An 18910-nucleotide genomic window follows, 5' to 3' on the forward strand; every position below is an offset into this window, starting at 1 on the left:
TTCCTGGGAATATAGAAGATGGACGGGAGATTTGATAGAGGTATACAAAATTATGAGGGTTGATAAATGCAAGCAACTTTGCCCACTGAGATTGGGTGAGACTACAACTAGAGGTCATAAGTTAAGGGTGAAAGGTGAACAGGGTCAAAAGGGGGGCTTCTTCACTCAGAGTGCGGAATGAGCTGCCAATGCAAGTGGTGGATGGGGGTCCAATTTCAACAATTAAGAGAAATTTGGATAGGTACAAGAATGGGATGGATATGGAGGGCTACGGTCTGGGTGCAGATAATTGACTCGAGGCAGTTTAATTGTTGGGCACAGGCTAGATGGGCTAAAGGGCTTGTTTGTGCTTTAGTGTTCTGTGACTCTGAGACTCATCCCATGGTAGAAGGAACCTTGCTATCCCATAGAGAGACAGGTATACTGCAACAGGCAGTTGAAGTTGTGGGTTAGATTGGGCCTGAACCCCACTCTTGTTAGCAGACTGTTTCCAACATTTTCTAGTCACATAAATAGGAAACAGAAACAATGCTATCAAAATCACAAGTAAATGAGTTGTTCTCCACTGATCCACATGCTCGGGAGAGCAGAATACATGTGGATTTAATGCTAAAAGTTAAACAAGGATTGTCAGCTGCAGATTGCATGGATACAGTACAATCAATTTCAGTTTACTTCTCCAAAATACAGTATGCCTTAACTTGCTATTCTAAAGAATTTTCAGAGTTTTTTTAAATACATGATAATGTTGGAAAAAAAAACAAGGTATTTCAGAGAAAATATCCTGTATTTTAAGCACAAGTCAGGATTTAAATACATAAATATTCAGAAAACAATCTAACCTCTGTTAAATGTTTTTAAAATAATTGTATTGGAACAAAATGAAATTATTTGAGAAAGAATTATGCAAAAATAGTCCAAATGTCAAGCTAGAAGTTATCTAAAGCTGACTGGTATGGGAATCCTTTTGCGCAAACGTTGTAAATAGTTTTGCGTTGATAGAAATATTTCTGGAACTATGATATGCGTGCCTTTCACAAAATAGTGTTACATCTTTATGGTTACAGTGCTGTGCTGAAGTGATTGAGTTACTGGTCAGTGCACTTTTGTTCAGCCCACATACTTAGGCTGACTTCAAATACATATTTCTTTATAGTTTAGGACCAAAACATTGGTTGAATGCCTATGCATTCTAGCTGGCCAGCCTCCAGAGATCTGCCACTAATGATATACAACCAAATTTCAACTTCATGATAAAAATAAATTTTACTTATGACATTGTACCATCATTCTGAAACATAAACATTTTGTTAACTCAGTGCTGTAAGGCATCAACATTAACCACTACACAGTCAAGCATTAATCCAGTGCAATGCAATAGGTGCCAAACAGCACGCTCCTTTAGGTGCATATGCTTGTCCACGCCTCTGGTTGCATTTCAAGGATAAGACCACTTACTTTAAAGAAAAACACATACACACCTACCAAAAGATGCCACTTTATGAACTGTTATTGACTGGATGTTGGTCAAACAAAACTTAGTATAAATAATTTGAAACTTGGTACCCCATGTTCACAGGCTTGGCTGCTGGCTGTTTATTTTAATGACCTGAATGTTTGATACATCCAAAGTCAATTTTGCAGCTTATAATGTCTTTCCATAAAAAAGGTATGACATCTTAAAATAACACAGAACACATTACTAAGTGAATTTCCTGAATAGAAGTCAGAGGTGTGGCACAACCAGGGGTCATCAATCTTCAGCAGCTGCTACAGCTGTTGGTGACTTTACATTCTCTTGGACGGATGCTGATAGTTCTTCAGTCTCATTTGTCTTGTTTATTACCCACTCTATAGCTTTGCAGCCCTGAAAGAGAACATAGATAAAGGAATTAAGCAGAAATTAAGACTAAAAGGTGCTGATAAATGAATGCAAACTTCTTCACTGCTGAGAGAATTAGTGGAATATGTTCCGTTAACTCTAAAGGGGAATATCGTAACCTCTCTCATTTTATAAGCATGAATTACAGATCCTAAATCATACAGAGGACAATTGCCTTGTTACTCCAGGAGAAGTGAGCGAAATAATATAGATGCCTGCTTCAAAATTGCTATTTATTATGGGGAAATGTGATTATCCATTATTGGATAATTAGTTAGAGTGTGATAGAATAAGTAAATGATGCAGTTCAAAGGAATCCAAGAACATTCTAAAGCATGAAGCACCAAAAGGTTAGCATGCAGGTATAGGAACTATAAGTAAGACTAATATTTTTTACAATATTAACATGGAGTAGATTTGATACAGCTTTGCAGGGCAGTGTGTGAGACTGAAACTGAACTACTGCACATAGATTTGACTCCCTACTTAAGAAATAATACATTTTCACTGCAGGCAAGTATATCATTCCTTAAATACAGAACAAAAACTGGTTTGAAAAGATTGATAAAAGTTGATGGATATGGTGTTGTAATTATAGTTTAGAATGGCGAGTGGTGATCTTACTTAAATATTTAAGATTGTGAAGAGATATTTCTCCATAGATATCATCTAGGCATTCAGAATAAGGAGTCAAATCACAAACAAGAGAGAATCTGCTGATGCTGGAAATCCAAGCAACACAGACAAAATGCTGCAGGAACTCAGCAGGCCAGGCAGCATCTATGGAAAAGAGTACAGCCGACGTTTCAGGCCTAGACCCTTCAGCAGGATTTTTTTCCATAGATGCTGCCTGGCCTGCTGAGTTCCTCCAGCATTTTGTATGTTGCCAGAATAAGAAGTTTTAGGATGGATGAAGAAAAAGTTCTTCTGAGGGTCGTGAATCTCAGGTATTCTCTGTCCAGGAGAACATTAGAATCAAATGGTGACTGACAAAAGAATCAAAGGGTATGGGGAGCAAATGGGAAAGTAATGTTGAGACTTAGGTTGGATCAGGATCAGCCATGATCTGACTGAATGAACTCCAAAGGTTGATTGACTGACCTATTCATGCTCTTGTTTTATGCAACCTTATACTGTATAATTCTGGATTCCAGAATTAGTACTGTTTCTGCTGCCTGTCCTATTCCTATTTGTTGTCTATGCACAGACTTATCAAAGAACAACTTATAAAATTACATTTGCACTTTTTTGAAGCAAATCACTAATTTATATTCAACTTGAAAGACCAACTTTGCACGGGATAAAGAATCCACAATGGATGTGCACAAATGAGTCAAAATGCAAGGCATCTTTCAACTAATTGTGGCCATTACACATAGAATCTGAGAGAAAGATTAACACAGATATACTTGTATTATTCTTCAATGTTTGGCTTTTCTACCAAATGATGAAGTAAGTTTTTCTCGGTAAAAAATACTCCTTAGCTACAGTACATAACAGCAGAACAGTTTCAGATTACATGCCTAGAATGGTCTGGAGGATACACAGGCTGGAGGAAAGATAATATAATCTGGAAAACAAAGGTTGAATTACAACAATTAAAAATAAATACAGGTCAAGTTTCACAATGAAATACCAATACACAAATGATATTTCTGTCATGCACCTGCAGAACAGAAATATTATCAAAACAAATCACTGACTAAAATTAAAAGCTAACATCTAAAGCAATGAATAATTTCAATTTGGTTTTGTAATATTCATCTGTTGTTACTCACAAAATGTATAGAAAAGTACATTTTGGCATGCAAAACCCTTGCACAAGTATCATCCCATGGATAACTTTAAAAAATAATGGATATAAACAGTATCTATTTTCCTATAGTCACAAAACTTTATAAAACATCCTCTTCAGTAAATACTTGGATTCCCAAAAGGAAAAACAGTAGAATATATCTGCACGTCATCAATCTCCATCTATTGCCTTAAGTTGAAGTTAAAGAACCAAAGAAGTTCATAAAGTATGCAAGTACTATGTAGGCATCACAGATAGCAAGAAAGAGGTGGGCTGCAAGAGCCCATTTCTGTCCAGTATGATTCTGCGAAATCAAGCTTTCTGTCATCTTACATGCGGGAGTCAAGGTAGGCAAAAAAGCCAAAGGGGCAGGAGTCTAAAAATTACAGCTCATCCTTCAAATTAGGAAACCAAAGAAATGAGGGTGGCAGAAACTGGAACTCGTTCGCCATGAATAATCGATGCTGAAGCCCATAGACATAATGTTTAAAGTACGCTCAAAATTCAGCTTTTCAAACTTTAGCTGTCATTAATTCAGCTTAATTAACTTTAGTTAATTTTAAATTCAAGATTGATTTTCTAAAGAGGCTATGTGGAAGATGGATGTTAACAATCACCAGTGATTTCATTGATAAATCAGACACTATGGTCTAAACAGTCCACTCTTAATCATTTGTTCCAGAAATTCATTCAAAGTCAGATCGCATGAAACAAATGTGATTTCAGGTTTAAGGTGGCTGTCCTCTCTCTCTTTCTCGGGTTAAAAAATAACCCTCAATACTCAAAGTACACAATGCAGTTGACAGAACTCTCAAAAATCTGTAACAATTTGTACTAAACTAAGACCTTGTTTAGTATTTTAAAGATTTTAATTTTATTTTATTTAACTTATCACTATAAAATATACCTAATGCTTCAAACAGAGCAAACAAGGTTTCTTTCATAATCATCCCTCAGGAGTGGCCACTAACAGATACCACTCAACGACCCAAAACTCTGAAATGACCCTGCTTCTCTATCAAAATTCACCCAAGACAATGCACATCATTTTTTTAAGTACCAGAGGATAGATGCTATAATCAATGCATGTTTGGGAAAAACGCAACACATGGTGTAAAATATATACAGCTGAAAGATTAAACATTTGATTTTTTTAATGACAAGATAGCACACCTTTTAAATTATAGCTAGCTATAAGCATAACAAACATGCAGTCCATGCCACTCAAACATGAGCCCATTACATGCAATAAAACATTAGACTAGCTGGGTATTTCAATAAATAGTTACCACTGGTTAATGCAAATTGCAGAAGTGTAAGCTGTTAGTTAACACTTTCAGAGTTTTGAATTATCCACTCAATAGCATCCCACCCCTAGAGCAACACAGAAAAGGCATGTCATACAGGGGCATACAAAGTCTGCAGTATTCTCACCATACAACAAAACATCTTTTTTGTATTAATAGTAGGATAAAAACTAAAATTCTTCATACAGTCCTTTAACGGCAAGTTTTATCTTCACTCAAGGTATTCAGACAATGTTTATATTCTTTATACAAAGTGTGGCCTTATGAGGGAAAGCTTTACAGATGAGGTTAACATCCACTGGAGTTTACATGAGTGAAAGAAATATTGATTAAAACATACAAGATCCTGAGAAACCTTCAGAGGATGGATATGGAGAGGATGTTACCTCTTTAGGAGAATCTGAAGTCAGAGTTACTAAAGGATCAAATATTCAAGAGATATACATAGCCATATGATTTGTTATAGAATTCCATGTATCTTTGAAACTTTTTTTCCTCAAAGGATGGTAGTACATTTAAGGCAAAGAAAGATTCTTGGCAGGCAAGGGGATTTGAAAAAAAACTACTGGGGATATGAAGGAATGCAGAGTTTAAGTTACAATCAGATTAGCCATAATGTTATAGAATTAATTTTTTTACATGTAAAGTAATAATCATCCCTTATCCAAACAAATAAGCTGATTTGAATTCTACTCTCATTTATTCAAACATTCCAAGGTGGGTATCAGAATTCAATGTCAAAGGATAATAAAACAAAACTATTTACTGAATCATTAGATTAAGTTGATTCGTTAATTTAATGGTAATGATAGATTTTAGGATATTTCAATGGATTAGTCTGAGAGACAGTAACAGGTAGAGAAGAAAGTGGTTCATTTTTTAAAGCTTTAGAAGTAGTAGACATGGAAGCCAAGTAGGTCCCTCAACTTTAAGGACACACAGTAAAATTAAACCAAAATAGGTTAATGCTGATGCATAAAACTGCATAAGTTAGTAGATACAAATATACAACAGCTCAAGCATAGATAAGATAGGAATGACAGAGTAACAAAATTAGCAAGATTTAACAAGGCAGAGCTTCTTTGGTGAATTCACGAATAAATTTGAGGGCCTGAAAGCTTAAAAAGTGTAATGTAAACTCCAGAGGGTAGTATTGAGGAATGCTGCACTGCCTTTAGTATGAGATGTTAAAACCATTTTCTCTCTCTAAATTGATGCAAAATATTCAATAAGAGTTCTTCATGGTGTACTGGTTAAAGTAAAAAAAATCTTTATATTACTTTGCAATAGATACACCACAAAAATACTTGATTGGGCAATGCTTTAGAAATTCCAAAAGATGCGAAAGGCACTGGAACAGGAAAAGTCCATTTAGTCCCTTGGGCATGTTTGGTTAAGAAAAATCTGTGAATCTATACACGTACCTTTCCTGCATTAGCAGAAATGGTGTTGGCCATTAATCCTTCCAAATAGCTACTTAGAATAACTCCTTTTACAGTAATAATAGCTTCTTGGGTCAAAATGGTCCTAAAACAAAAAACAAGAACTAATCTCTCAGTTATATAACTTTCATTATATCCAAACACTCACATTTTAAAAGAGGAAGTAGGTATATTTTAAGATCGGGGAATTGAAGGATTTGGATAACTGGTACAGAAGAGATGAAGCCCAAGGCAGATCTGCCATGATTTTATTGAATGGAAGAACAGACTTGAGGTGGCTAAGTGGCCTATTCCTGTTATATATGTTATTGTATTCAAAATGGCAACATTCTCCAATCCAACAAAAGTGTTGAAAACGAGACTTTTATTGTGATGGAGAACTTTATTCCCAAATTTGATTCTACTCTGTACACAATTTCTCCCAAACAGTTACTGCTATGTTATATCGTTGTCTTTTAACCTCCTTATCAGCAGGTAGACAACGTTGCTGGCTGTGTTGATCTGAAAAATCAAAGCCCTTAACTGCTCAAATCCAAATCCACTAATTCACAAAGAAAATCTGGATTGTACACTGATTCTAACAACCGATCTTAATTATCGGCAATTATCATGGAATAAACTGGACAGCAATTTTTAGGGTATGTGCTAGTAATTAAATATCAAATTCCAAAATTTTGGCCAGAGGTATCTTATTCTTCTAGGATATCCTGTAGTGCTGAATCACCAAGAGATTCAACTCTGAAATCTTTATAGTTATGAAGTTGTGGCAATTACCCATCAAAACCCTACTAAAAGCAACAGAAAAAGACTAGTCATTTAAGTGTCTATGATTTTTTTAAGTGCGATCACCAATAATAAATGGCAAACAATCACTTTGGTTCTAAAATTTTACAAATATGGTGACTCATTCTTTCACAAATTTCTCACACTTCTTTCAACCCATGATTTCCTTTATCTTGATTTTCTTTCTAGTGCACAATTTAAAGCTAATAAATACTTCCTAGTTTCTGTGCCCTATGACTAAGAAATTATGCACTCAGTAAAGTTTCTTGAATCTGATTGGTTTTATGAACCTCATTGTTGCTTTTCCAAAATATCCAACAGAGGGTGCAGAACAGGATCAAGCATTTCAGGGCCGTTTTCTCTAAATTCGTTAATGTCTCTGAGCAGTTGTCAGCAGAATGAATAATGATTGCTATTTAGATGTAACTTACAAGACACTGATATTGCATGTAAAACCAAAGACATTATTAAAATCCAAACTCAACTCACTTTTCTGGATTCTCAGGATGAGGTCGATAGATCAATCTTTCATCCACTGACACTAAATTTGTAAGAGTTATCTGCAATAAAATAAAATAGGATTAACATTATAGATTCTCAATCACAAAACCTTCATTTACTTTTAGCACCAAACGTACAGCTTGTGCACAAACAACTAAAAGTTTTGTTCAAACGTGGATACATCTGCTTCAACTTTAAAGAATTACTGCTTTAAAAACTATCTAGTGCCAAGACTGGAGTTAATGTAGAACATAGAACAGTACAGCACAGGAAAGGACCTTTGGCCATGATGTGCTGCACGAGTTAAACCAATGATTTTTACCAACCTAATCCTCCTTTTCCACACGTTGACCATATCTTTCCCTTCTCTCTATATTCATGTGTCAATCTAAAAGTCTAATAAATGCTCCTACAATATCTGCCCACACCAGCACCTCTGGCAGTGCAGTCCAGGCCCCCACCATTCTGTGTAAATAAAAAAAATTTGCCTTGCACACCTCCTTTGTACTTTCTTTAAGGATCCACACTGTCTAAAAGGAGTTAGTACCGTCTCCCCATCACTGTGTGGGTTTCCTCCCAAAGTCCAAAGATGGACAGGTTGGTAGGTTAATTAGTCATTGTAAATTGGCTAGGGTTAAATCGGGGGTTAATGCGTAACGTAGCTTGAAGGGCCAGAAGTGCCTATTCTGCACTGTACCTCAATGAATGAATAATAAATAATGTTAGGAAAAACATGTACCAGTACAGTAGCCCATTCATTATAATCCAAGGGCATTACTGCATGAACTCCTTGGGGAAGGATCCCTGGCAGAATCATCTTCAACTGTTTCATAAATAGCATTACATTACTTGAGGATGGCAATTTTCCCTGAAGATTTTACAATAACAGCTTCAGGAATAACAAGTCCAATGATATTGAAATAGTCTACAGATGGATTAAGTCAAGGCTAAGCTGAAAAAAATTACTGCTGATGCCCCCACCCTAGCAGTCACCTGTTTACCAAACTGCCATCAGGGAGATGCCACAAGTCCATCAACACCAGGACTACATGTCATCTTTGAAGCTTCTTTTCTGTAGCCATCCTGCTTCTCAACAACTCACTCAGGTGTAATATTCTAACTGTCCCTGCACAACATCTGTTAAATGGTCCTTCCTGCTCTCCTTGTTCTGTTGATCTGTTCACATTTCTTTAAGTTTGATTGATGTCTGCCCATGTGACCATTCTGCTAATTGTTGATTGCTCATTGCTGTTTGCATTATTGTCTTGTAAAGTGTTGTTCTGTTATGGTACTGTCTTGTGCTTTGTGCTTGGCACTGAGCCACAATCAACACTGCTATGTGTCACATACTGGCAATAAAATGATTATGATTCTGAGAAATGGTTGAAAATATTCATAACCAACTCCAAACAATCCAACCAGTGGTGGCCCATAGCAGTTTAAGTTTGAAATTAATTTACTTACATTAGAAGAACAAAGTTCCATAGTTCGTTCAACTGGATCGACAACAGAATGTTCTTTAATGTATGTTGTGGTCCTGTTTGTACCCAGAATCTAACAAAAACATATTATAAAAGATTACCATATGAATCAACTCACTGGGGCATTAATTGAGATTCAAGTTCTGTAAAATGTCAAATTCCCTCAATCCAGAATAAAAATGTAATAGAAGCACAGACAGCAAACAACATTTGAATTCACACCAGACATTGCAGTCATTTTTAATACATAATAGTAAATGCAATTAAGACAATGTACATATTTTAATACAACATTGCAGCAATGACAGTTGGAGCAATCTCTGCGAACAATATTGACATTTATAATGCAAAAGAATGCTGGAAATTCTTGCTTTCAGTAGGAAGAAAAATAAAGTTAACTGAGAAACTGTTCTTTCTGTACAGATCTGCCTAACTTATCAAGAATTTCTAGAAATATGCTCTTATTTTCAGCTTCCATTGCCTGCATTTTTTAAATTGCTTCTCAACTGCCACATTTAAAATTTGTTTGAAAAGCAGGCTAGGTAGTTTTGATTTTACACCAAGCCAAAAACATTCTAATTATTTTAACTGATCTATGCTACAAGTATAGAGAAACGTTGCATTTAAGATAAAAGCCTGCAGAAAAAAAACAAAATGCCATGATAGGTGGGTTTAGTTACATGTAAGTTTATACTGAGTGTTATCAATCGCTCATCATGGAAATCTGACATTTTTGCTCAGATTTTCTTCTATCATTTTTCTCCAAGTTCTCAGCCTTTGCATCCTTTTCATCACCTCCACTGATTTCCCCTAATCTATTCTCTGGACACACCTTCAAAAAAACTCTGATAGATGAGTTAATACAACTTCCTCTTCATAATAAAATGCACAATTAATATGAGTCTAAGTGTCTTGATAGCACATCCTTTATTGAGGATCCAGAGTTATGCTAACTACTGATGTCAAGCTAACAGGTAGCTTCCCATTTTCGCTCTGCTTCCTTAAAAAGTGAGGCTGCATATATTATCCACCAATTTACAAGAAATCATTCCTGGATCTATAGAGTCCTGCAAGAAATCTCAGAGCATCCACCACCTCTGTACACATTTCTTTCAAAAGTCTGAAGTGCAAATTATCAGTTTCTTGTGACTTACCAGCTTTCAGATTTGTTATCATCTCTAGCAGTACTTCTTTCATTTTCTCATCCAAACTGTACCCTTATTTCTTCATCACTTATAATGTTTTTTGTATTTTGTTCACCAAAGGCAAACAATAATAATACTTAATAAATTACCTGTCATTTTCTCATTTCCTGTTATAAATCCACCATCTATGTAACAGACCCCCATTTCTTGTTGCTACTGTTTTTCTTTTAACTAATACACATTTTTAACATGGATAAAGATATTCTTATTGTCTTTTTAATAAGTTTACTCTAATGTTTGATTTTCCCCTTCAACTTCATGGCCATACTTTGTCAAATTCTAAAATGTTCTCAGTCTTCAGGATTTCTACCTTTCCTGGCTACTTTAAGTCTCCAAGATCTAATACCATATTTATTTTCTCTGCAATCTGCAGATGGACCATATTTTCAAATGGAAGGAATTTTTCTTTTTACAAATGTATTATTTTGTTAAATGCAGACACAAGAAAGACTATATATGCTGGAAATCTGCAGCAACATACAAAATGCTGGAAGAACTCAGTAGGTCAGGCAGCATCTATGGAGGGAAATGGAGAGTTGATATTTTGGGTGGAGAACCATTATCAGAACATTTTTAAGTGCTAGTCACTCCTTGCCTTTTATCATACCCTTTAATAGTTTGCCAGTCTTTCACAGGCAACCTGTCCTAATGCCTTCATTGTTCTCTGTTCAGATTGAACAAACATTACTTCTAAAATTGATCATTTTAATTATAATTACTCACCAGGTCTAGAGCAATCCTGTCAGTCCCATTCTCCCCTGTATCCTATTTCAGATTTATTTATTACATGCACATTGACTCATACAGTGAAATGCATAGTTTTCTCTCACATGCTTACCTACTTCACCAATTCTACTTTCGTTGATCTACAATAGGAGCAATCTACAGTAGCCAATTAACTTACCAGCATGTCTTTGTGACAAAGGAGGAAACTGAAGTGTGTGTTCACAGGGAGAACATACAAACTGTACACAGACAGCACCCAAGGTCAGAAACTATGTCATCCTCAAATGTTAAAACTAATTGAATTGACAGATCATCACTATATCAAACTTTATTGATTTTTTTTTCAGTTTAATATTTACTTCAGAAGGAGCAACTGTGCCAATTCTCCTAAAGTCTGTACATTCATATAAGTAAACATTTTGTTTTTTAAAACCTCCTATTGATTTTGGACATACAATACAAAAAAAAGGTGTCAGTATTAAAGATAGAAATGTTGCTCACATACAGTCATAACAATGCTGGGGATTCCCCATTCTGTACAAAGCAGGCGTTGGCTATGCAATCTCCCTCGAGTATCAAGGTTTCTCTCCAGTACATCCACTCCAACTACATTGGGGTTCATGGGGTTCGGATATTTTCGCATTGCAGCTTTGATAACCGTCTCCCATGGATGGCTAAAACGCATCACAAGAAAAGCAAACATTTCAAGTAAAAGCAAATATTACTGAGATCACCGCACAACATAAAATGATTTGGTCATAGAAGGGTTAATGGCCTCTTTTTGCATTGCATGATTCAAAGTTTAAAAAAGTTTAAATCTATCATAAAAATCAATAATATTCTAAAATGCATGAACAAGTACTTCTAATTTTTAAAAACTCAGGGAAAAAAGATGTAAAATACACTACAGCTTAGAAATCAACTACAAAGATAGCAAGTTGTTTAACTCCAGGAGAAATTGTGATTCTCCTTTCTCTATACCAAAATGTATTCCTCACGAGTTCACAATCAAATCACATTTTCTCCAAACATTTCTACCAAATGAATAGACAATGTTGTGAGCCACATGACTTATTATGACAGCACATCACAACAGGGCAAGGTCATGCAGGAATCTGAAAACTAACAAAAAAACATTGTTGGACTGGAAGTCATTATCAGTCACAAAGACAGTGCTAATGTCTGTACCGTGCTTTGTGAGAGCTAGAACAAAGATAATGGGATTTTGGTTGAGAGCAATTTCATAGTGGCTAGGAAGTTGGACTAGTCAATTCCTAAAGTAATCATGGCATGAATGAAGAGTTCAGCATTAGATGAACTGAGAGAGGAATAGAGCCAGGTGAGATTACAGATGTTGAAGCAGGTGTTCTTGGTAATGAACCAAATATATCCTCAAAAACACATTTTTAAGTCAAGTATAGTTCCAAACCATCCAATTCAACTAGAACACCAGGCTCCCAAGACAATTGCTTCTGTCTACCAAATAATTATCTGCTCTTAAAGTACAAGACATATTGTTTAGTAAATACAACAGATGACCAGAGAAGTGGCAGCAGGTTCCATTTGGATGTCATCAATAAATGTGACATCATTGCTCCAAAGAGCAGTACATAAAATGAGGAAAAAGTGCTGATCTTCAGATAATGCTGTGCATCTTTTAAGTGTACTTGAGAGAGAACTGAAACTCAATGAAATATCTGCATCTCAATATGCATTTCATGTGTCAGTCCTGAATATGAGCAGAAATCTCATGTGGAATTTGAGCTAGTAACTTTTGAAGCAAGAATAAGCCAGGGCTAAATACAAAGTGGCTGAGATTCTAAGTTTGGATAAGAGTGTAACTGTCTCGGAGACATGTTTCATTGCGATGTTTAGTTTATATGTTTTTGTCATAAATTTATGACTTTTTAAAAATCTTAAAATAATGTTTGATTAAAAATTTTGTGCTTTTTATGTAAGGTGTTATTTAATGTAGAGTGTAATGGGTCACATGACCAGAGTTTACTAAGAGCATGACTGTAGCATTATGGGTCAGAACCAATATGGAAGCAGAGAAAGACACATGGCCCTAAAATAACCTTATTCTGCATGTGGTCCAAGAGGCGCACATGGTAATTGTTTTTATTTGTTTTATATTGTGTATAATGTTGTTGACCTGCCTTTATATGGACAGTGATAAGTTTTTAGTGACTTTATTTGATTTCAGCACACTTCTGTTGTGCTGACGTGTTTTGGGCCTGTTTACCGGCAGACACTAGCTTGAGAGACTTTAAAAGACTGAGATGTATGTTTCAAACTTTTTATGTCTTTTATTTTCTTGTAGTTTTCAGTGTCTGCTGAAGAAAGAGAGAGAGATATAAAAATAAATCTTCAAGGACATCTGTATGATGCATGGCCATTATTTCATTGGACCAGTATAGTTACAAAGAGGTAGATATTTTGCCTCAACTGCAGCCCAAATCTATTTTCCAAACATAAGGTTTATTATTGTAGATATTTCCCAGATGAATTAGTTGCAGCTGGGAAAGAGACACATTGCAATTAATTTGCCTTTCAAATCAAGCTGTCATTTTCCTATCACTCCAGCTTATGACAAATTATTGTTCAGCTCTTTGTCAAGGCAGATCCTTTTATATCATGTAATACACTTTAATATATGATTAGTTTATCATATACCATAAGGCGCAGTGAGATTCATTATCTGCATGAAGCTCAAAGAAGTCATGGCTATAATAAATGCAACAACTACAACGAGGAGCATAAAACTACAAATGGCACAAAGATTTGAGTGCAAATTAGATGTTAAACAGAAGGAAAATGGTCAGTTTTGAGGTGAACATAACTGTGGTAAAGATGAATAACGTTCGCCTCATAGCCAAAGCCTGCATACCCCGACCTACACCAGCTTAATCAGTAGGGCAAGCTATCTCTTCGACGAGTCCACAGCAAAGTAAGGGTAAGGGACAACAGGCGCTGGAATCGGGTAGACTCAAAGCGGGTCGATTAGCCTGTGTGGAGACAGAGTATGAAAGTTGACGGTTCGGGTTGAGACCCTGCATCAGTCCTTTTGCCTCTCAAATGCTGCCTGACACGCTCCTCTTACATCAAGGTGAGTACCGGACGTTTGCACCTCTGCCCGAGACCACGGCAGAATCCAGGACATCACCCTAACCCCCTCTCCCCACTTTCGGAGAGGCCGGGCCACCCCCCTCCACCTCCAGCCAGTTACTCGCGGGCCGACGGATCACCTGAACAAATGCTCCGAGCTCCAGACCCTCATGTCGTCGTTCTGCGGCACCGGCAGCTGCAGCAGCGGCCGCTGCGTCCGCCAACAGCCCTCAGTGACCGGCCCGGTCGCCGACAGACTCGGCGGCTTCCGTGACTACAAACGGCCAGTTAACCGGCGCCGGGCTCGAGCTGCGGCTCCGCTCCGGAGGAGATGGGTTCAGCCGCTGCCATCCGTGGGAGCGAGCACCAGGGTGCGCTCCCGCCCGTCGCTCCGCCTCCAGGGCAGACGTGCATGACAACCTTTACGCGACGCCCATAGAACGTCCACTCCCTACAGTTTTCATCCACCGTTAAAGCTCTCTGCTTCTTTCTTTCAACCAGCTCCCCTCCTCGGATTAATCGTCATATTCAACCATTTCTCTTTCGACGCTTCCCATTTTCTCCAAATTAAATGCGTAGCCAGGGGCCCTTGCTATATCTGCATTTTCGTAGGCTACGTAGAACAGTCCATGTTCCAAGCCTAAAATGTTAACGCCCCCCACCTTTTTCAGCGCTACATCAGCGCTGCTTCCTGTACCCCATGCTGAGCCCGCCTATCTCATCAATTTTACTTTGAACTTCCACCCCGCCCTCAAATTTACTTGGTCCACCTCTCACACTGCTCTCGAGCTCTCTGTCTCTGTCTCCATCTCTGGTTACAGACTTGTTTTAAAAATCTACTGACTCTCACGGCTATCTTGACTATTCCTCTTTCCCATTCCGGCACTTGAAAAAAAATGGTTCTTCCTTCTCTCAATTCCTCCGCCTCTACCGCATGTGTTCTTAGGATGAGGTTTTCCATTCCAGGACATCCGAGGTGGCCTCTTTCTTTCAAAGGACGTGGTCTCCCTTCTACCACTGTCGATGTTGCCCTCACCCACATCTCCATTTCCGGCACATCTGCTCTCACCACATCTTCCAGCCACCATATTAGAGATAGTTCCCCTCCCCTTTACCTACCACCCCACGAATCGACGCATCCAGTACATCATTCTTCATTATTTCCGCCAGCTCCAACAACACACCTTTCCCTTCCACCCAACCTCTCCCCCACCCCTTTCCGCAGGAATCGCTCTCTACTTTTACCTGTGACGAATGCCACACCTGTCCCTACACCTCCTCCTTCATGACTATTCAGAGCCCCAGACAGTCCTTCCAGGTGAGCGACGCTTCACCTGTGAGTATGCCGGGGTTCCTGGTGTGTCCTCCTCTAAATCGGTGAGACCCGGTACAGATTAGGAGACCGCTTTATCCGCCGCAAAAGGCAGGAACTCCCGGTGACCATCTCCTACCTTCTTACTTCATCCCTTCACCTGGTCTCACCTATCACCTGCCAGCTTGCACTCCTTCCCCTCCACGCATTTTCTTACTCTGGTTTCTGCCCTCTTCCTTTTCAGTCCTGATGAAGGGTTTGAAGGGTCTCAGTCCGAAACGTCGGCTGTTCATTCTCCCGACAAATAGTCCCACTCACTGGTAGGTCCGTCAGCCGCATTGTCCCGCCCACAATTTCCCCTGCTCAGCCAATCGTCTCGTTCCCATAGTCCCGCCCACAGACTTGCCCAGTTTAAAGACATCCGTGTACGTACCTCCAGGCGGAATATGAGGTGTTGCTCCTCCAACCCGAATTTGGCCTCACTATGGCAGTAGGGAAGACTATGTACATTTTAAATTTTACTCCCCCTCTCTTTCCATTTTAATTTCTGGTCACCCTCGCACCCTTCTCTCTATTCATTACCATTCCTCATCATCTTCTCTGATTTCCCTCCACCTTCCCTTTCTTCCATGGTCCACTGTCCTTTCCTATTAGATTCCTTCTTATTTAACCCTCTACCTCTCTCACCTATCCCCTCTCAGTTTCTTACTTCATTTCCCATCCCCGACCCGTTCACCCTCCCACTTCATCCCCACCCGCGTTCTCCCTCAGCTGGTCTCACCTATCACCTGCCAGCCTGTACTCCTCTCCCAACCCCACCTTCATATTATGACATCTGTTTTCTTCCATACCAGCCTTGATGAAGGGGCTCGGCCAGAAACGTAGATTGTTTATTCCCCTCCATAGATGTTCCATGACTTGCTGAGCTCCCCTGGCATTTTGTGTGTTGCTTAAAATTTCCAGCATCTGTAGGATCTACTGAGTTAACTCTTTTCTCGAGCCGTGGACTCGCACCGAGCCCATCAGCGCGCACCCAAGCCGCTTCGCCACGGCTACGAGCGCGCATTCTTCCCCCACCCCCACCCCAGCGCATGTTCGCGCCACGCCCAGCCCCGCCTCCGTCTTCGTCCCTAGTGACGGTGGTCAGTGACATCTTTCAATTCTCCATCCCGACTATTGCAGTCCTTGGAATTGTTTCAGTTACAGGCAGCCACTAATATTTATGGCATAGGAATACCGGACGGTTTAAGCAGCATCTGAACTGACAACACTTGAGTTAATGTTTTATTTCGATGACTGTTCATCTGATTTCAACAGATCCTACTCAGAGCATCCAGCGTTTTAAATTGAGATTACTAGTGTTGTTTAAACACCCCTCCCCGGAGAAACTCAGCGACTCAGGCAGCATCTGTAAAGGCGGAAGGAGGGTCCCGGCTGAGTTACTCCAGCAGTTCGATTTTTTTCGCTCCAGGTTAAAGTATCTGCTCCCTCTTGTGTCTCAGTATTGTTCTGACAGTTCCTGTGAAAGGCAAAGAAGTGATACATACAAGTTCCCTTGCACAACACACGAGGAAACTCTTATCAAATAAATTTTGAAACTTAAAAAGACAGCCTATTTCTGAACTCAGTAAACATCCATTATTTCAGATTTTTGTCAATTTGTCTTTGATCAGTTTAGATCTGCTTATTTCAAATAATCCTATTATGTTACTGATGAGGAAGAAGTCTTCGCCCAGACGACTAACCCCAAAATTAGTAAATTAAAAATCTTACAAGCAGAAAAGTATAATGAAGGTCAGTGTTTGTTGGATTAACGTTAATTAGACGCTCCAAGAACAGGTCCCATCTGAAAAGTTAACCGATATTTCGGATCTGGTGTTGATAAATTTGTACAGTTCTTTTTAAATGTTTTGATGTTTATTGCTGCACTGTTTTATGATTTTGTTTATCTTCAATCTGTATTATCTAGTCTGATGGATAGCCATCCAAAAAAAATTATTAATATGTGGGACTCCGGCGAGAGTTTCTGCTAAATAACCCACAGCGCTTTGTTGTTAGCAGCGCTGGTTAAAGACCTTAAAAACTCCCTTTCGCAATTAGAAAAATCCCACTCAACTTTGGTATTCCGCGAGAGCAATTCATTTGCCATTCCCAAGGAATCCACAAACTAAGAGAGAAAGTCGGTTCATTTATCATGTATTTTGCAATATCCAAAAATGATTAAACCATATTTACTCGAATTTAGATGCGTTTGTAATCTGCCTCACCTTTTATCTCATTCCATACTATTTCAGCGTCACGTCGACAGTTTTGCTTAGTCTGATCACGTGCAGTGAATGACTATTGGCAATGGCCACTAAAATACTTGGTAGTTAGGCAAGTAGGATTCTAGGTCGAAAATAGAAAGGAAAGTTATAACAATAACGAAAACCAGTACAAAAAAACAAAAATAGAAATATTTGCAAATACGGAAAAGCAAAGTGGCGAGAAAGCCCATGTCAAGGTTTGGGCTTGAGTCAAAGTTACTTTCTTGAGTTGGGACTGGGGTTTATGATGAATCAATTGTGCAGGGTGAGAGGTGCGTCATGGCGCAAGACGCATTAATATCGGTATCAATAAGCAGTTCCGGTGATTACGCGGGTTGAAAGTGCACTAAGACTAGTTGGAGGCTCTGCTAAAATTCTTGCAGCTTTACGCTTAAAATGTTAAAATAAATTAAAAGGTCACCAGTAAGAAGACAAAATTACGCTTAGCCGTCTCCTGATCTGTTATTTTAAAATAGCAGCAGACGGCTGAGCGTGGCAAGAGTGAGAGTTTCAACAACACTCGCCGCCGAGAGCAGTCCGTTATATGTTTACTGACATAAGAACGTTAGTAATAAGGTACAGTCGTTCATCTATCGCTATCATTCACACAGACACGTCAACTCTCACCTCTCCTAATATTGGCATATCTGTGCACTTGTAATGCTACTGTGACACTGTAATTTCCTTTGGGATCAATTAAGTATCTATCTATCTACCTACCGTTTAGGAAGATAGCATGCTTTATCCCCGTCGTAATTTGTAACTGTGATTTTCCTTTCTTTTGTCTACCTGGTAAAACAGTTTTGTGTGATTTCAGCTGTTTTTCTGATAGGAGTCAAAAATTGTTTTAAACAAATTTATAACCCCAAGAAGATGTTTCTTATTCATCCATGAAGGGTTTGTTTGCATTCTAATTTCAAATATTCCCACATCTGATCAGCTGATATATTTCCTAGCATTTCCAACCAGATAAGCTAAACCAAATCATTTTATTTTAGTCTGAACTTTGTGTTATTATTCTTATATCAAACCCAATAAGGCACTTATCATTATTTTTCAAGT

General features: G+C 38.4%; 1 protein-coding gene and 1 long non-coding RNA gene across 10 annotated transcripts; both read right to left on the reverse strand.

Annotated features, from left to right (window-relative positions):
- Positions 1 to 770: 770 nt before the first annotated feature.
- Positions 771 to 16593, reverse strand: prelid3a (PRELI domain containing 3A). Of its 9 annotated transcripts, none has more exons than XM_072258652.1 (7): positions 15976 to 16060; positions 11628 to 11796; positions 9175 to 9264; positions 7699 to 7769; positions 6409 to 6511; positions 3406 to 3452; positions 1765 to 1867 (listed from the first exon to the last, which is right to left on the reverse strand). In XM_072258652.1, the coding sequence occupies exons 1-7, from the start codon at positions 16050 to 16052 to the stop codon at positions 1852 to 1854; spliced, it is 573 nt and encodes a 190-aa protein (XP_072114753.1). In that variant the 5' UTR covers positions 16053 to 16060; the 3' UTR covers positions 1765 to 1851. The 9 variants fall into 9 exon arrangements, with proteins under 9 accessions (XP_072114733.1, XP_072114726.1, XP_072114782.1 ...); XM_072258661.1 differs by lacking the exon at positions 1765 to 1867 and adding an exon at positions 4967 to 5051 and having other exon boundaries at positions 3410 to 3452; positions 15976 to 16061; XM_072258691.1 differs by lacking the exons at positions 1765 to 1867; positions 15976 to 16060 and adding exons at positions 4967 to 5051; positions 14371 to 15316 and having other exon boundaries at positions 3410 to 3452.
- Positions 16594 to 16814: 221 nt separating this feature from the next.
- On the reverse strand, positions 16815 to 18106 carry LOC140197980 (uncharacterized). The gene is made up of 3 exons (XR_011886076.1): positions 18069 to 18106; positions 17810 to 17930; positions 16815 to 17061 (listed from the first exon to the last, which is right to left on the reverse strand). It is a non-coding gene; the product is annotated as an uncharacterized lncRNA (long non-coding RNA).
- Positions 18107 to 18910: the final 804 nt, after the last annotated feature.

Source organism: Mobula birostris, chromosome 1 (assembly GCF_030028105.1).
Source record: "Mobula birostris isolate sMobBir1 chromosome 1, sMobBir1.hap1, whole genome shotgun sequence".
NCBI lineage: Eukaryota > Metazoa > Chordata > Chondrichthyes > Myliobatiformes > Myliobatidae > Mobula > Mobula birostris.

Bases quoted from the DNA above. Each gene is read 5' to 3' on its own strand.
- prelid3a (XM_072258625.1), bottom strand. From the start codon at position 16,052: ATGTACATAGTCTTCCCTACTGCCATAGTGAGGCCAAATTCGGGTTGG. The intron at 7,770-9,174 runs GTAAGTAAATTA...ATTTTATTGCAG, and splicing joins TGGAACTTTGTTCTTCTAAT to ATAACTCTTACAAATTTAGT. The intron at 6,512-7,698 runs GTGAGTTGAGTT...TTTTTGTTTTAG, and splicing joins CATCCTGAGAATCCAGAAAA to GACCATTTTGACCCAAGAAG.